Raw genomic sequence first — 13,008 nt, 5'->3', positions numbered from 1 at the left:
CGGGCGGTCACCGCTGATTGGCTCGTGTGGTGGCCAAGGCCTGCTTGGCGTTCCAGCCGGCAGCAGAGGGTGATAGGCTGCTGGAGACCCACCCCTCGCCGATTGGGCGGGGGCAGCGAAGCCCGGGATTGGTGGAGCCTGAGGGGCGGACTCCGCGCCCCTGCCTCTGTCGCTCTGCCTCAGCTTTCAGTGCAAGGCCGGGATGGCGACCGCAGCTTGGCTTCTGGGACGGCGCGTCGCGAATTGGAGGCTGCGGACTCCGCTGGCGCCGCTCGCCAGCGTCGTGTCACAGCGGGCCCACTCCCTCTTGCCCGTGGACGATGCGATCAACGGGCTAAGCGAGGAGCAGAAGCAGGTAGGGAGCCCGAATCCTTCCGGGCCCCAAGGCCTACTGGCCCGGCCGCATCGCCCTGCTCCGTGGTCGCCTCGACGTTCCTCTGCCTGGCGCCCACCCCGCTGCGGCAGTGGGAGCGCGAGAGCGGGCGCTGGTCTCAACCTCACTTCTGTGGAGGCAGCAAAGCCTAGCTTTCGAGTTAGATAAGGAGTCAGAGACAGGAAGGCTGCTGGGAGACTGATGGTGTTTTGGCGGAGGATTGGCAGAGCCACTCGAGAGTGACAGAAAGATCCTTAATCTGTCTAAAGTCCACTTACATCTGAACACTGCCTTAAGACTGTGGCTCTCAAGCCTCGTTAATCGTCATCACCAGGGAATCTGTCCAATACACACCTTAGGGGCTTTGAAATGCAGAGTGTCATCTGCTGTAATTCTTCAGCCTACTGGGTCAGAGCACAACGCCGAACTGTAACTTGAAAGGCCCTTACAGAGGGAGCTGAACTAGAGCCTTCCTGGAGGAAGGTGACTTTATTTGGATGCTGGCACAGAATTCCCCAGGAACCTGATTCTCCTGTTAAGCAAGTGCCTGAGCTTCCAGAAACGCCAGCATCCGTTTGGGTTTGCAGTCAGTAGACAGAGCTTTGAATCACCTCAGGCAGGAAGGGGTTCAATCCTGGCTCTCAAACGTTTCTGCCAATAGTTTCTAATCTCTTTGGGTATCCTTTTTTTCAAAGGCTCAGGGGCAGAAAGCCTGGCATGTGCCAGAAACTGAAGAGGGTGGGCTGGAGCACAGTGAGTGGGGGCGAGGAAGGTACTGGAGAAGGCTGGAAGAGTCAGGAGGGGTCAGCTCATGCAGGGCCTTAATAGGCCTGAGTAAAGAGCCTTCTAGGTATAATGAAAAGGCATGGAATGATCTTATTTAGGGGAGTGACATTTTAAAATTTTTTTTTTCAACGTTTATTTATTTTTGGGACAGAGAGAGACAGAGCATGAACGGGGGAGGGGCAGAGAGAGAGGGAGACACAGAATCGGAAACAGGCTCCAGGCCCTGAGCCATCAGCCCAGAGCCCGACGCGGGGCTCGAACTCACGGACCGCGAGATCATGACCTGGCTGAAGTCGGACGCTTAACCGACTGCGCCACCCAGGCGCCCCAGGGGAGTGACATTTTAAAAATACTCAAGCTGTCGGGGTCACCTGGGTGGCTCAGTTGGTTAAGCATCCGACTTCTGCTCAGGTTGTGATCTCACAGTTGGTGAGTTCAAGGCCCATGTCGGGCTCTGTGTTGACAGCTCAGAGCCCACAGCCTGCTTTGGATTCTGTGTCTCCCTCTCTCTCTGCCTCTCCCCGCTTGCTCTCTCTCTCTCTCTCACTCTCTCAAAAATACATAAACATTAAAAAATTATTTTTTAACTGTTTAAAGAAATAAGCTGTCTAAGCTGAGGACCTTAAAAGACATAAAGATCATCTCTGGGAAAGTATAAACTAGTATGCCCTCTAAGTTTCAATCTGATGCTGTTTGGTGGGTTGTTTGTAGCCTGTTTTCCTGAATGTGTCCTCGGTAGTGAAGATGCTGTTCTTAGTGGCAATAGTGTAGTGTTTCAGTGGCATCTGTCCACCTCTTTCCCTCTAGCTTCGTCAGACCATGGCTAAGTTTCTTCAGGAGCACCTAGCCCCCCAGGCCCAGGAGATTGATCAGAGCAATGAGTTCAAGAACCTTCGAGTGAGTCATGATGCCCACGCCAGGGGGGGGGGGGAGGTGGTGCAGAGCGACAAGGGGGCAGCTTGGGGGCTGGGCTAGTCTCGGCTGGGAATCGAACTGCTACCTGGAAGAGCTCACACAGTCTTGTGGTAAATGTGCTTCCAAAGAATGCAGCCCCTTTCTGTGAAGCATCTGGGTCTCATTCCAGATGTGCCAGACACCTGAGACTGGCTGCCTTCTCACAGCTCACTGCACTCCTTTCTGTTGGCAGGAGTTTTGGAAGCAGCTGGGAAACCTGGGGGTCTTAGGCATCACTGCCCCTGGTGAGTATAGTTTCCTTCCCTAATGAGAATTCACATGCCCTTTCACACTGTTCCCAAAAGAAACAGGAGAGGAGGGGAAAGATCATGCTGAAAGAAACTCAGGGGCAGAAACTTCCTCTTGGACCTGAGAAAGCACCCACAGAAGACTATCAGCCCAGAGAAGAGTCCACTCTATTCCTTTAGGCAGTGACATCTGGAAGGCAAAGAGATGAGGCCAGTGCGGTGATGGATGAGGATCAGACTCTTGAACTCTGCATGCTTACTGAGCTCCCCCAGGTGATTTGGGGAGTTTAGAAAACTCCATTATCACGCAACTGTCTTGCATGTCTTACTGTCTCCTCTACTCCCTAAGTTCTACTCTACCAGAAGCATCTAGGCAGGACCACTCAGGACAGGGGTGTCCCTGTGGGGACTGCCTTTGTCTTGTGCCCACAGCTGACCCTGGAGCTTATTTTGAGAGCCTCCCCGTGAGGTGGCCAGATGATGTCTTTAATAGGCTCTCCCTGGCCTGCCCATTGTCCCCTATGGGTCTTACTACTTGTTTCCAGGAGGAGAGGGCACAGAGCTGGCGGGCTTCGGTTTGGATGTTGGCCTCTGAAGGAGAGGCCCAGTGGGGCTTGCAGTACCCAGTGAAGAAATAAGCCTGTGGTCTTACCTGCCGAGGCCTGGACAGCCCACGCTGCTTCAGCTTGTACTCATATTGGAACAGAGGCAGAACACAGTTCTTACATCCCCCTCTTGCTGCTTGGAGACAATTCCTGGGATTTGAGCTGATATAAGAGTAATGACAAAATGGAAGACTTAAAAATGTAGCCCCATCCTAATGGAAAATGGTAGGAGCAGGGCACCTGGGTGGCTCTGTCAGTTAAGAGCAGGACTCTTGATCTCAGGGCTGTTGAGTTCAAGCCCCGCATTAGACTTTGTGCTGGGTGTGAAGCCTACTTAAAAAGTAAAATGGTAGAGGGGAAGGCCACTGGAAACTCCCAAACAAGACTTCCTTCCACTGTGTCTTGGGAGTTTAAGAGTCCCCCACCCCCCCCAAAGAAAGCCAGTTCTGGTGAGCTCTGGTTTCCACGTGGTTGTCCTGCTGGCTCTTTCCAGTGTCACCCACCTGTGGTCTTTCCTTCCCAGACTGAAGAGAATTGGGCTAATCTTTCCCGAGAGCCTAGGATGAGCCTGACTCCTTGGTCAGAGTAAACGTGTGCAAAGAGTCTTTTATTTTTTTCTTAAGATCTTATTTTATTATTTAAAGTCATCTCTACACCTGTCGTGGGGCTCGAACTCATAACCCCAAGATCAAGAGCCGCATGCTCCACTGACTGAGCCAGCCGGGCACTCCTGTGTGCAAAGAGTCTTACCAAGATTTACCCAAAGAGCAAGGCTGGGGGTGGGAGGATGGTAGCACCAGATGGTCCAAACCTGTCGATTTGGGATCAGTTGCCAAGGAAAAGCCACGTTTTTTGGTGAGGAGTTCTGAAATTCACTAGCTGTGGCTCTCGTGCTCCCGGATACTAGTTTTGCTTTTTTGTTTTGTTTTAACTTTTTTGAGATATAATTGACCTGTAACCTTGTGTGAGCTTAAGGCGTTCAATATATCGATTTGATAATCCTGCTTTGTTAAGTCTAAACACCTGTGCTATGAAATCTCACCTTCCTCGGGCCTTTTGCACATGGCATTCTTTGCTTGGGACCTATTCTGAGTGCTCTGACCCTCCCTCTCTGTGTTTCTTGGTTAACTCCAGGTCCTCTTCCATTTATTCATCTGCCCTTCCAAGTAGCGGGTGCTCAGGCTCTCTTGTCTTCATCAAGTGGTCTGTCTGGGATAATGTAGGCATTGTAATGACTATTTCCTGAACCACGCCTCAGCTGACCAGAGGCAGCAGACAAAACCAGTTCCGAGAGCTTGTAAATCAGAGCCCACGGCATCAGCCCGTCAACCTTGCTAGGGGTAACTGGGAATGGGTGCTGCGGAGTATGTTCTTTGCTGCCAATAATCATTCCTGTGAACATCCCAATTTAATCTGGGCTACCTTTTCCACTCTACTGCATCACCTCCACTCCCAGCTCAGTATGGCGGCTCTGGCCTGGGCTACCTGGAACAAGTTCTGGTGATGGAGGAGATATCTCGAGCTTCTGGAGCAGTGGGGCTCAGTTACGGTGCTCACTCCAACCTCTGCGTCAACCAAATTGTGCGCAATGGAAATGAGGCCCAGAAGGAAAAGTACCTCCCCAAGGTGAGGAAATGGGAATGGAGAAACACGCCAGTGTCACAGCGCCACCGCCAACACTGAGGCACCCTCCCCTGTCGGCAAGGGCCGGTCAGACTTGCTCCCTACAGTGTGCTGCCCTCAACCGGGTACAGTGAGGAAAGGGTCAGGGATTTGCTTTAAAATAATTCGGTAAGAAGAATGAAAACTCGGACTAGAAGTCCTGAGTCGGTCCCTGGACGACATTTGCAGAGCATTCTAAGAAATGCAAGACCAGGACTTGCTTCCCTTGTGAAGGGAATGGGAAAGCAGAGATATTTTCAGTTTTGTAGACGGTGGGCTTCTCTTCTAGGACTTTACCAATACCTGGTCTGAGATGCGTTTGAAGGGGTGTCATGTGCACAGGTGAAAGCAGGACAAGTGAGCTCCTGTAGGGCACTTGTGAGTCATAACCAGCCCTTGCGGTTTCCCTTGCAGCTGATCAGCGGCGAGTACATAGGAGCCCTGGCCATGAGTGAGCCCAACGCTGGCTCTGATGTTGTCTCCATGAAGCTAAAAGCAGAAAAGAAAGGTGAGGCACCTCTTGGGAGCTTCTGGAGTGGGAGCTGAAATGGACAGAGAGACAGACCTCCTCAGGGTGAGGGAGCAGTAACCAGGGGTGGCCCCTGCTGGGTTTCCAGAACTGTTTCCCAGCAGCAGGTCCATGAACTGAGTGGTGAGACAGGCCACCATGGCTTGAGCAAGTAGCCAACTTCCTGTCCTTAGGCGATCACTACGTCCTGAATGGCAACAAGTTCTGGATCACCAATGGCCCCGACGCTGACATCCTTATTGTCTATGCTAAGACTGATCTGGCTGCTGTGCCAGCCTCTCGAGGCATCACGGCCTTTATCGTGGAGAAGGTGAGTGGAGGACAGTGCGTGACGGGAGGCTTTTGTCTCCTGACGGCGGTACCAGAGATGGCTCCCTTCAGCTGGTGGCAGACACAATCAGCATGTGCTCTGCCAAGGCTCCCTGAGGCGGGGGTGAGGCAGAAGAGCTGACAGAAAGGAGGGGGGCCAAAGTGGAGCCCAGGATGGGTCAAGTCAAAGAATGGTGGAGCCTTCCGTAGAGCTAGGCCACACAAAGCAGTCCAGGAAGATGAAGACTGAAAGGCAACTGGCTTTGACAACGAGGATGTCATTGGTGGCCTTGGGGAGAGCAGCTCTGGAGACCACAGCATGAATGAGAATGCAGGTGGGGGGGGGTGACCGAAGACTGCAGCAAAGCAGGGGGGAGCTAGAGCTGGAGTTGGAATGAAAAGGTGGGCTTTTGAGTTTGTTTTGAAGATTGGGAGAGAACTGAGCAAATTATTTGGTAGAGAGAAAGGAAAAGAGGAGAGGGAGACATTGAAGTGTGTGGGAGCAGGTGAGCAAGGCCCAACTGTGAGCCAGGAGAAAGAGGTAAGGCCGGGTTACAGGTGATGGTGGAGGAGCCATCTGCCTCATGACCTCAAGGTGTGAGGGCTGGGAACCACAGGAGTGGGGGATTGGGGAGAGAATCCCATGAATGAGTATCATAAAGGTTTGCAGTACCCTCCACAGAGAAGGGGCTGACCAGGTTTGAAGAATAGGAAAAGTGAGGGTCCAAACGGCTGGCTGAGGTTGGAAATCTCAAGGTCCTGTGGCACCACTCCTGTCAGCCTGCCCATCCGACACTCTCTGCTAGTCACTTGGGCAATGCACTCGGAATCTGATTAGCCAGGCCAAAGCACATAGATGGCTGAATTGATCCTGGGTGGGACTCGGGTACAGAGGCAAAGGAATTGAGTGGGCTGCAGAGAGGGTCTTGGAAGTGCTTTCCCCTGAGGAAAGGAAACAAAGGCAGCAAAGGTCAGGGAGCACCCAGGGAGTGAGTGTTTCACTGAGAAAGAACTGCTCCGGTGAGAAGTGGGGAGAATGCACCTAGCAGCAGGGGTGGGGGGGTGTTAGGGCCAGAGTGTCAAGGAGTAGAGCAGTCATACAGAGTGGGGGCCCTGAGAGTAGGATGCAGTGTGTTGTACAAATTCAGGGACTGGATGGGAAGGCAGGCGTTTCCCAGGAGTCTGCCTTTTACTAGCCTTCCTTGGGGACTGGTCTGTAATCACACCACCTTTTGTTCCTATAAAGGGTATGCCTGGCTTCAGCACCTCCAAGAAGCTGGACAAGCTGGGGATGAGGGGCTCTAACACCTGCGAGCTAATCTTTGAAGACTGCAAGGTTCCCGGTGAGTCTCGAATGGACAAACCCCTGTCCTGACCCTTTCATAAACCGAGAAAGCCCATCTCTGGGTAAGAGAAGCTCACCATTGTCAGCTTACCGATGACATGCATCTAGGCAATGGGCCTCCCACTGCCCCACTTGCTCATTGGCCTGTCCGTGTGGGACTCGGGCTGCCGGGCAACCGTCCTTCTGGCCAGAGCTGTGTGCCTGACCATGGCTGCAATGAAGGGTGCTTCTTCCTCTGTGGATAACACACTGTGCAGGGTGGGATTCCAGTGTCTGGAACAGACAGGTAAGATGTGCCCTCACTCTCTAATGTCCTTCAGACATCCTCGTTTGTGTGTGTCCCTGAACAGTTCCTGTGAGGTAGGCATGAACGATGCTAACAACCATTCAAATAAACTGATGGAAGCCAGACTCAGTGAAAACCTGGCAATTCGAGTATTTTCACCCCTGAAGTGTAACTGAAAACATGACACATCATGGGAGAGCCAGCATACCCATCATGTGCTAATGAGACCCAAGGGCATAGATTCGATGGCCAGCTAGGTGTGCTCTGTGCCTCAGCCATAGACCATCCCTTTCCCCGGTGACCCAGGACCCCAGAAAAGGATGCTTTGGTTACAAGGAGCTCTAGGGAGCAGGGATAATCAGTACAGATCCTTCTGTGTCAGTAGGAAACAACCACCATCATCAGGCAGGTCAGTGGTGTCCATGCTGTTCTCTGTTTCCTGTTCACATTTCCCAAGGCCATCCAGTGTCCTGGCTTCCAGGGTGGAGAGGCGTTCAGCAATTTCTGTATTGTATTGTATTGTACTGTATTATAAGTAGGCTCCACACCCAACATGGGGCTTGAACTCATGACCCTGAGATCAAGAGCCACACACTCTACTGACTGAGCCAGCCAGGCGCCCCTAGCAGTTTCTGTAACTAGCACTGAATGACCCATCTCTTGGACAAAGACTCTTCCATAGATCCCTTTTGTCAGGGTGAGAGGGGATGATACTGGAGCAGAGCAGACTCAACCTGGGGGACACTAATTCTCGCCTTTATGGGCATGGATAAAAAGAACTAGGAGAGGTTCCATGGCAATTGAGGAAGAGAAGGGGAAGATCTAAGGATGGGGACTTTGTGTCTGGTCTTGTGGATGGTGTGTGTGTGTGTGTGTGTGTGTGTGTGTGTGTGTGCGCGCGCACGCGCATGTGCCTGATGGGTTGGCGGTGTGGGGGGAAGAGTCCCTCTAGCAAGCTCTACTTCTGACTGGAAGTGGTAAACTTCATTCTTTTCTCTCACTCAGAACCCTACTTGAGGTCAGGTGACATTTTCGTGCCTGTGTGAAAGCTAGGTACCAAACCTAGCAGCTTTTATAAAAGCGAAGAGTCTGGGAGCGCCTGGGTGGCTTCACTCCATTAAGCGTCTGACTTTGGCTCAGGTCATGATCTCACGGTTCATGGGTTCAAGCCCCACATTGGGCTCTGTGCTGACAGCTCAGAGCCTGGAGCCTGCTTCAGATTCTGTGTCTCCCTCTCTCTCTGCCCCTACCCCACTCATGCTCTGTCTCTCTCTCAAGAATAAATAAACATGAAAAAAAAAATTTTTTTTTAAATGAGGAGGCTGTGAATAGCCTTCTTCCCTCTGACCAGCATTTTTCCTGGCAGCTGCCAACATCCTGGGCCATCTAGGTAAGGGAGTCTACGTGCTGATGAGTGGACTGGACCTGGAACGGCTGGTGCTGGCTGGTGGGCCCCTTGGGTGAGTATGAGGCTTGGCAGAGCTGGGCTTTTGGCCCCCTTGGCAGGTGGTACCATCGTTGACTTCCCTTTGGGGGCCAATGGGAGCCGCCTCCTGGAAGATGCACCTTCTTTCCTGGAGATGAAATGAACAAACGTCCTCCTCCCATATTTAATTTCTTCACAGTGAAGGTGAATATTATTATATGAGAGACAAAGGGCCTAAGGGACTATCCTGCTTAATTAATCAGGCTGGAACAGGATGCCCAGGCTCTACGGCCTTCCTGCACAGGGGTCCTGCCACTCTATCTGGTGTCAGGGAAAGGGGCCCAAGGCCTGGGCAGTCAGTGCAGTGACTGAGCAGGGATGATAAGAGTCCTCATGCTCCTTTTCTCCTCCCTGGGACTCCAGTTCCTTGTCTTACCAAGCTATATCACCCCAAGCCTCCCCACGTTGGCATTTTGCCACCCCAGGTGGCAATGGGGATACAGCAAGGCACCTCCCCAGTGTCTTTCTCTTTCCTGGCAGGCTCATGCAGGCTGTCCTCGACCACACCATTCCCTACCTGCACATGAGGGAAGCCTTTGGCCAGAAGATTGGCCACTTCCAGGTGAATGGAAATGCTTGTGCTGAAATGTACTTTTTTCATTGGGCTCAAATTTTCTTTAATAAATGAGCAGGAGTCTCATTTATTACTGTCTCTTGCCACCAACATGAGTCTGAATGCTTGGAATGCAGGCCTTGGCATGCTCCCTGGCTTTGGAACTTGTCGGGAGGGTGATCACAGGTCACCTCACTTCCTATTTGAGATCAATGAGCTAGATGTCGTAAGGCTGCAAGGTGAAGCGTGCAGATTGTAGGCAGGCAGGGGGAGAGGGAGCAGCATTTCTAGTCACACCTCCTGGTCTGAAGCCACCATGGGATGTTAATGTGGGTTGCCGTAGGTGGAGGGCCATTTCAGTGTGCAGAGTCCATAGCGACGGCAGCTCTCTGGCCATCCCTGTTGTCCTAGGCAAGTGCTGTCTCTCTCTGTGCCCTGGTATCCCCGTGCCTGGCTATCAGGTCACTACTGCTGACCTGCTTGTGGCAACTAGGGGGAGCGCCTGAGAGGAATGTGGCTCCAGAATGTTGACTTGTGACCTTCCCTTGTCCCCAGCTGATGCAGGGGAAGATGGCCGACATGTACACCCGCCTCATGGCGTGTCGGCAGTACGTCTACAATGTTGCCAAGGCCTGTGATCAGGGCCACTGCACTTCCAAGGTAAGGGCCGGCCGTTGGGACTCCCTCCTGTGGGGCCCTGACAGGGCCCCGCTGACCCAGAGCCTCCTCCCACAGGACTGTGCAGGGGTGGTTCTTTACTCGGCTGAGTGCGCCACACAGGTAGCTCTGGATGGCATTCAGTGTTTTGGTGAGTGGCCCCCATCCCTACTCCCAACCACAGAAAGAGGCTTCCTCTTCACTCACTCTGTGCTTTGGCTGACTGCAGTGAAGCTGGTACCCTTAGGCTCCCGCCCCAGGTACTAGGAGGACATCTTAAAACAAATGGGGAAAAGTGCTAGAGATCACAAGCTGTTCCTACCTTCAGCAATGCCCCTTCTCCTCCTTCTGGCCTGATCCTGTGAACCGTGGGAAATGGGGAGGGAGATAAGCCTCCGGAGCTAGATGGCCTTGTTTCACTGCTGCACAGTAGTTAAGAGTACACACCTGAGCCAGAAGACTTAGGTTTGAACCCTTTACCACTGCCCGGTTTTGTGACTCATGCAAATTACTTAACTTCCCTGGCTGGACCTGGCACCCAGTAAGTACTCGCAGTAACTTTTTGCCCCCCTTCCCAGGTCTGCCAGTGGCTCTCCCAACCTTTGCCTGGTATGCTGAGCACTCTGGATGCCCTTCCAGCCCCGTGCATCCATACCCACCCACCCCTTCCCCCCCACCCCACCCCGCAGCCAGGTACTCCCCACATTCTCACCAATGTTAGCTGCTTCTCTTCAATCGGTCTGTCCTCCTCTGGCGTGTTTCTATAAACTTGGCTTTCTATTAGCTTTCCTCACTGCCCATCACCCTTTATTGTCCTTTCTTCTCTGCCCAAACCCTGGCTGCAGGTGCCAATGGCTACATCAATGACTTTCCCATGGGCCGCTTTCTGCGAGATGCCAAACTGTACGAGATTGGGGGTGGGACCAGTGAGGTGAGGCGACTGATCATCGGCAGAGCCTTCAACGCAGACTTCCACTAATCCCGACCCTTCACCCCTTTTCCCAGCACCTCGAGGCCTTTCTTTGGAAGCAGAGATACAGCGGCTCTCCTGCTGCTCAGCTGCCAAGTGCTCAGGCCTCAGAGCTGGGCCAGCCAGCCAGGCCAGACATGGCAAGATGTGGGCAGGCATGGGGTGGAAGGGGCATTTGTAGCCACACTTTCTGGTCTGAAGATTCTGTGGGACATCAATGAAGGCCATGGCCAGTGGAGGGCCTAACTGAAAAGTGTTCAGTGGTTTAAAATGGACTCAGCAGGAAGCCTTCTGGCTCTTCCAGGGCTTGTTGGGAAGGCTTTGGTGACTCTCTAACTTCCGGGCCCTACACCAAGTGGGTGGGCACTTGGGGGCAGGCAGGCAGCCACCCCTTTTTTCAGCTACACTTCTAGCAGGGAGCCCAGGACACAAGAAGCATTGCTCTTCTCCATGTATTTGAATCTGGTAGCCTCTTCTTTCTGGGGGGAAAAAACCTGCCAAAACCTAGCCTCTGTTTCTGCTGATTTTTAGAGGCATCCACTCCCAGCAGCTCCTCTCTTCCCCCGGGGCTCCATTTGTTAGGGCTGAGATCACGCCATGTTGGGGTGGAGCTTGGGGAATAGGCATCTCAGAACACCTGTGCTACCTGGACTCCACCATGGGTCAGAGGTCAGTGTGCTTGGGAGGGATCGGCTCAGCACGGGTCTCTGTGGCAGCACCTCTGAGCCCTTGAGCACTGCTCTGTCCAGTCCTGGCCGGATGACAGCCCACAGCAGGCATGGTTGGCGGCTCAACTCCAGCCAAGGCTGCCTGTGTACATTTCTCTGGACACCCTATGGCTAGTTCTGTTACAACAGAACAGCGGCTGCTGCCATTTTGTATTAAACATACTGAGAAGCAAACCCATCTGCTTCTAAACTGGGGGGAAAAGCAATCTACTTGCTACTGCCTCCTGTCTGCCTCTAGCCCTATGTCCTTGGCAAAGGGCTAGTCCGGGTGCTACCCTCCTGCCCTTCAGCCTGCTCACTGGTGATGTGGGACAAAGAGGTGGCATCCGCCTTTAGGACAGAAGAGGTTTTAACCTCCCTTTCCCAGATCGCCCAGAGAAGTTAAGAGTCTTGGAGCTAGAAGGAAGCTTATAAGTTTCTGGACACCATCTCCATGGTATTTAAGAAGATCAAGACAATTTGATTTTTTCAAGTCAGAACTGAAGCTAGAATCCAGATAAGCAGAAATGAGAATGCCAGCCTGCCTCCCCCCCCGCCCCGCCCCTGCAGTCAAGAGTGGAATGGGCTTGGGTTGTTCCACGCTATCTAAATTCCTTAAAAGAACTCGTTTTCTTGGCTTTCAGCCCAGGGGTGCCTTTCTGACTTTTGGTCCTGGCCTGTAGCCAAGTGCTGTTCCAGCCTGATGCTTGAGACAGGTGGAGTTAGCGCCTTACCAACCCCAGCCCAGTTCCATCCTAAGCAGGGGGAGACCCAGGGCTTGGGGCACTGTCCTCTTACGTCCCCACCCTGCCCCTTGTTGTGTTGGAGATGAATGTGGCCAGAACACTGGTCTTGCTGGGTTTAAAGTGTAGCTGGAACAGTCTAGAGACCTTCAGAATGTGACAAAATGGAATGTTTCCTCCAGTCTGTGTGGGTTAAGGAGCCCTGCCACCAGCGTGGGGAGAATGTGATTGTTCTCCTGATGCTCTATGTGAATTAGAAAAGAAGTGTTTTAAATTTTTTTTTTCAACGTTTATTTATTTTTGGGACAGAGAGAGACAGAGCATGAACGGGGGAGGGGCAGAGAGAGAGGGAGACACAGAATCGGAAACAGGCTCCAGGCTCTGAGCCATCAGCCCAGAGCCCGACGCGGGGCTCGAACTCCCGGACCGCGAGATCGTGACCTGGCTGAAGTCGGACGCTTAACCGACTGCGCCACCCAGGCGCCCCAGAAAAGAAGTGTTTTAAAATAAAGGCAAAAATAAATAAATAAAAGGGTGCAGCCTGAGTCGTGAATGGAAGAGCAGGGGGCACTTCCACTTTGGTTCTGGTGGGAGTTTGAGGTTCACGTGCGTTCTGTAACCATAAAGCCAGCTGCCAGCACTATTCCTTCCTAGGGCTGCTGCTAATTCCACTCCAATTTTAGGCAGGTCACACTATCAGCCCAGCTCCCCTGTTGCCTACCCTCCCATTCTTTGTTTTCCTACTGTTTGTCCTGTGGGATGGCAACAGAAACTGAGAATGGTTCTCCAAGTGTT

The 13,008-nt window shown here is 52.6% G+C and overlaps 1 protein-coding gene across 1 annotated transcript; it reads left to right on the top strand.

The window, feature by feature from the left end:
- The first annotated feature begins 202 nt into the window (after positions 1-202).
- IVD (isovaleryl-CoA dehydrogenase) lies at positions 203-11,016 on the top strand. The gene is made up of 12 exons (XM_047075322.1): positions 203-355; positions 1,967-2,056; positions 2,307-2,358; positions 4,423-4,592; positions 5,043-5,136; positions 5,331-5,467; positions 6,713-6,809; positions 8,464-8,557; positions 9,064-9,145; positions 9,692-9,796; positions 9,872-9,944; positions 10,639-11,016. The coding sequence occupies exons 1-12, from the start codon at positions 203-205 to the stop codon at positions 10,770-10,772; spliced, it is 1,281 nt and encodes a 426-aa protein (XP_046931278.1). The 3' UTR covers positions 10,773-11,016.
- The last annotated feature ends 1,992 nt before the right edge of the window (positions 11,017-13,008 follow it).

Source organism: Lynx rufus, unplaced genomic scaffold, assembly GCF_022079265.1.
Source record: "Lynx rufus isolate CCGP_SWC_20201006 ecotype Redwood Valley unplaced genomic scaffold, mLynRuf1.p SCAF_13, whole genome shotgun sequence".
NCBI lineage: Eukaryota > Metazoa > Chordata > Mammalia > Carnivora > Felidae > Lynx > Lynx rufus.
The sequence above is the reverse complement of the archived record's forward strand: the minus strand, read 5'-3'. Positions and strand labels throughout refer to the sequence as shown.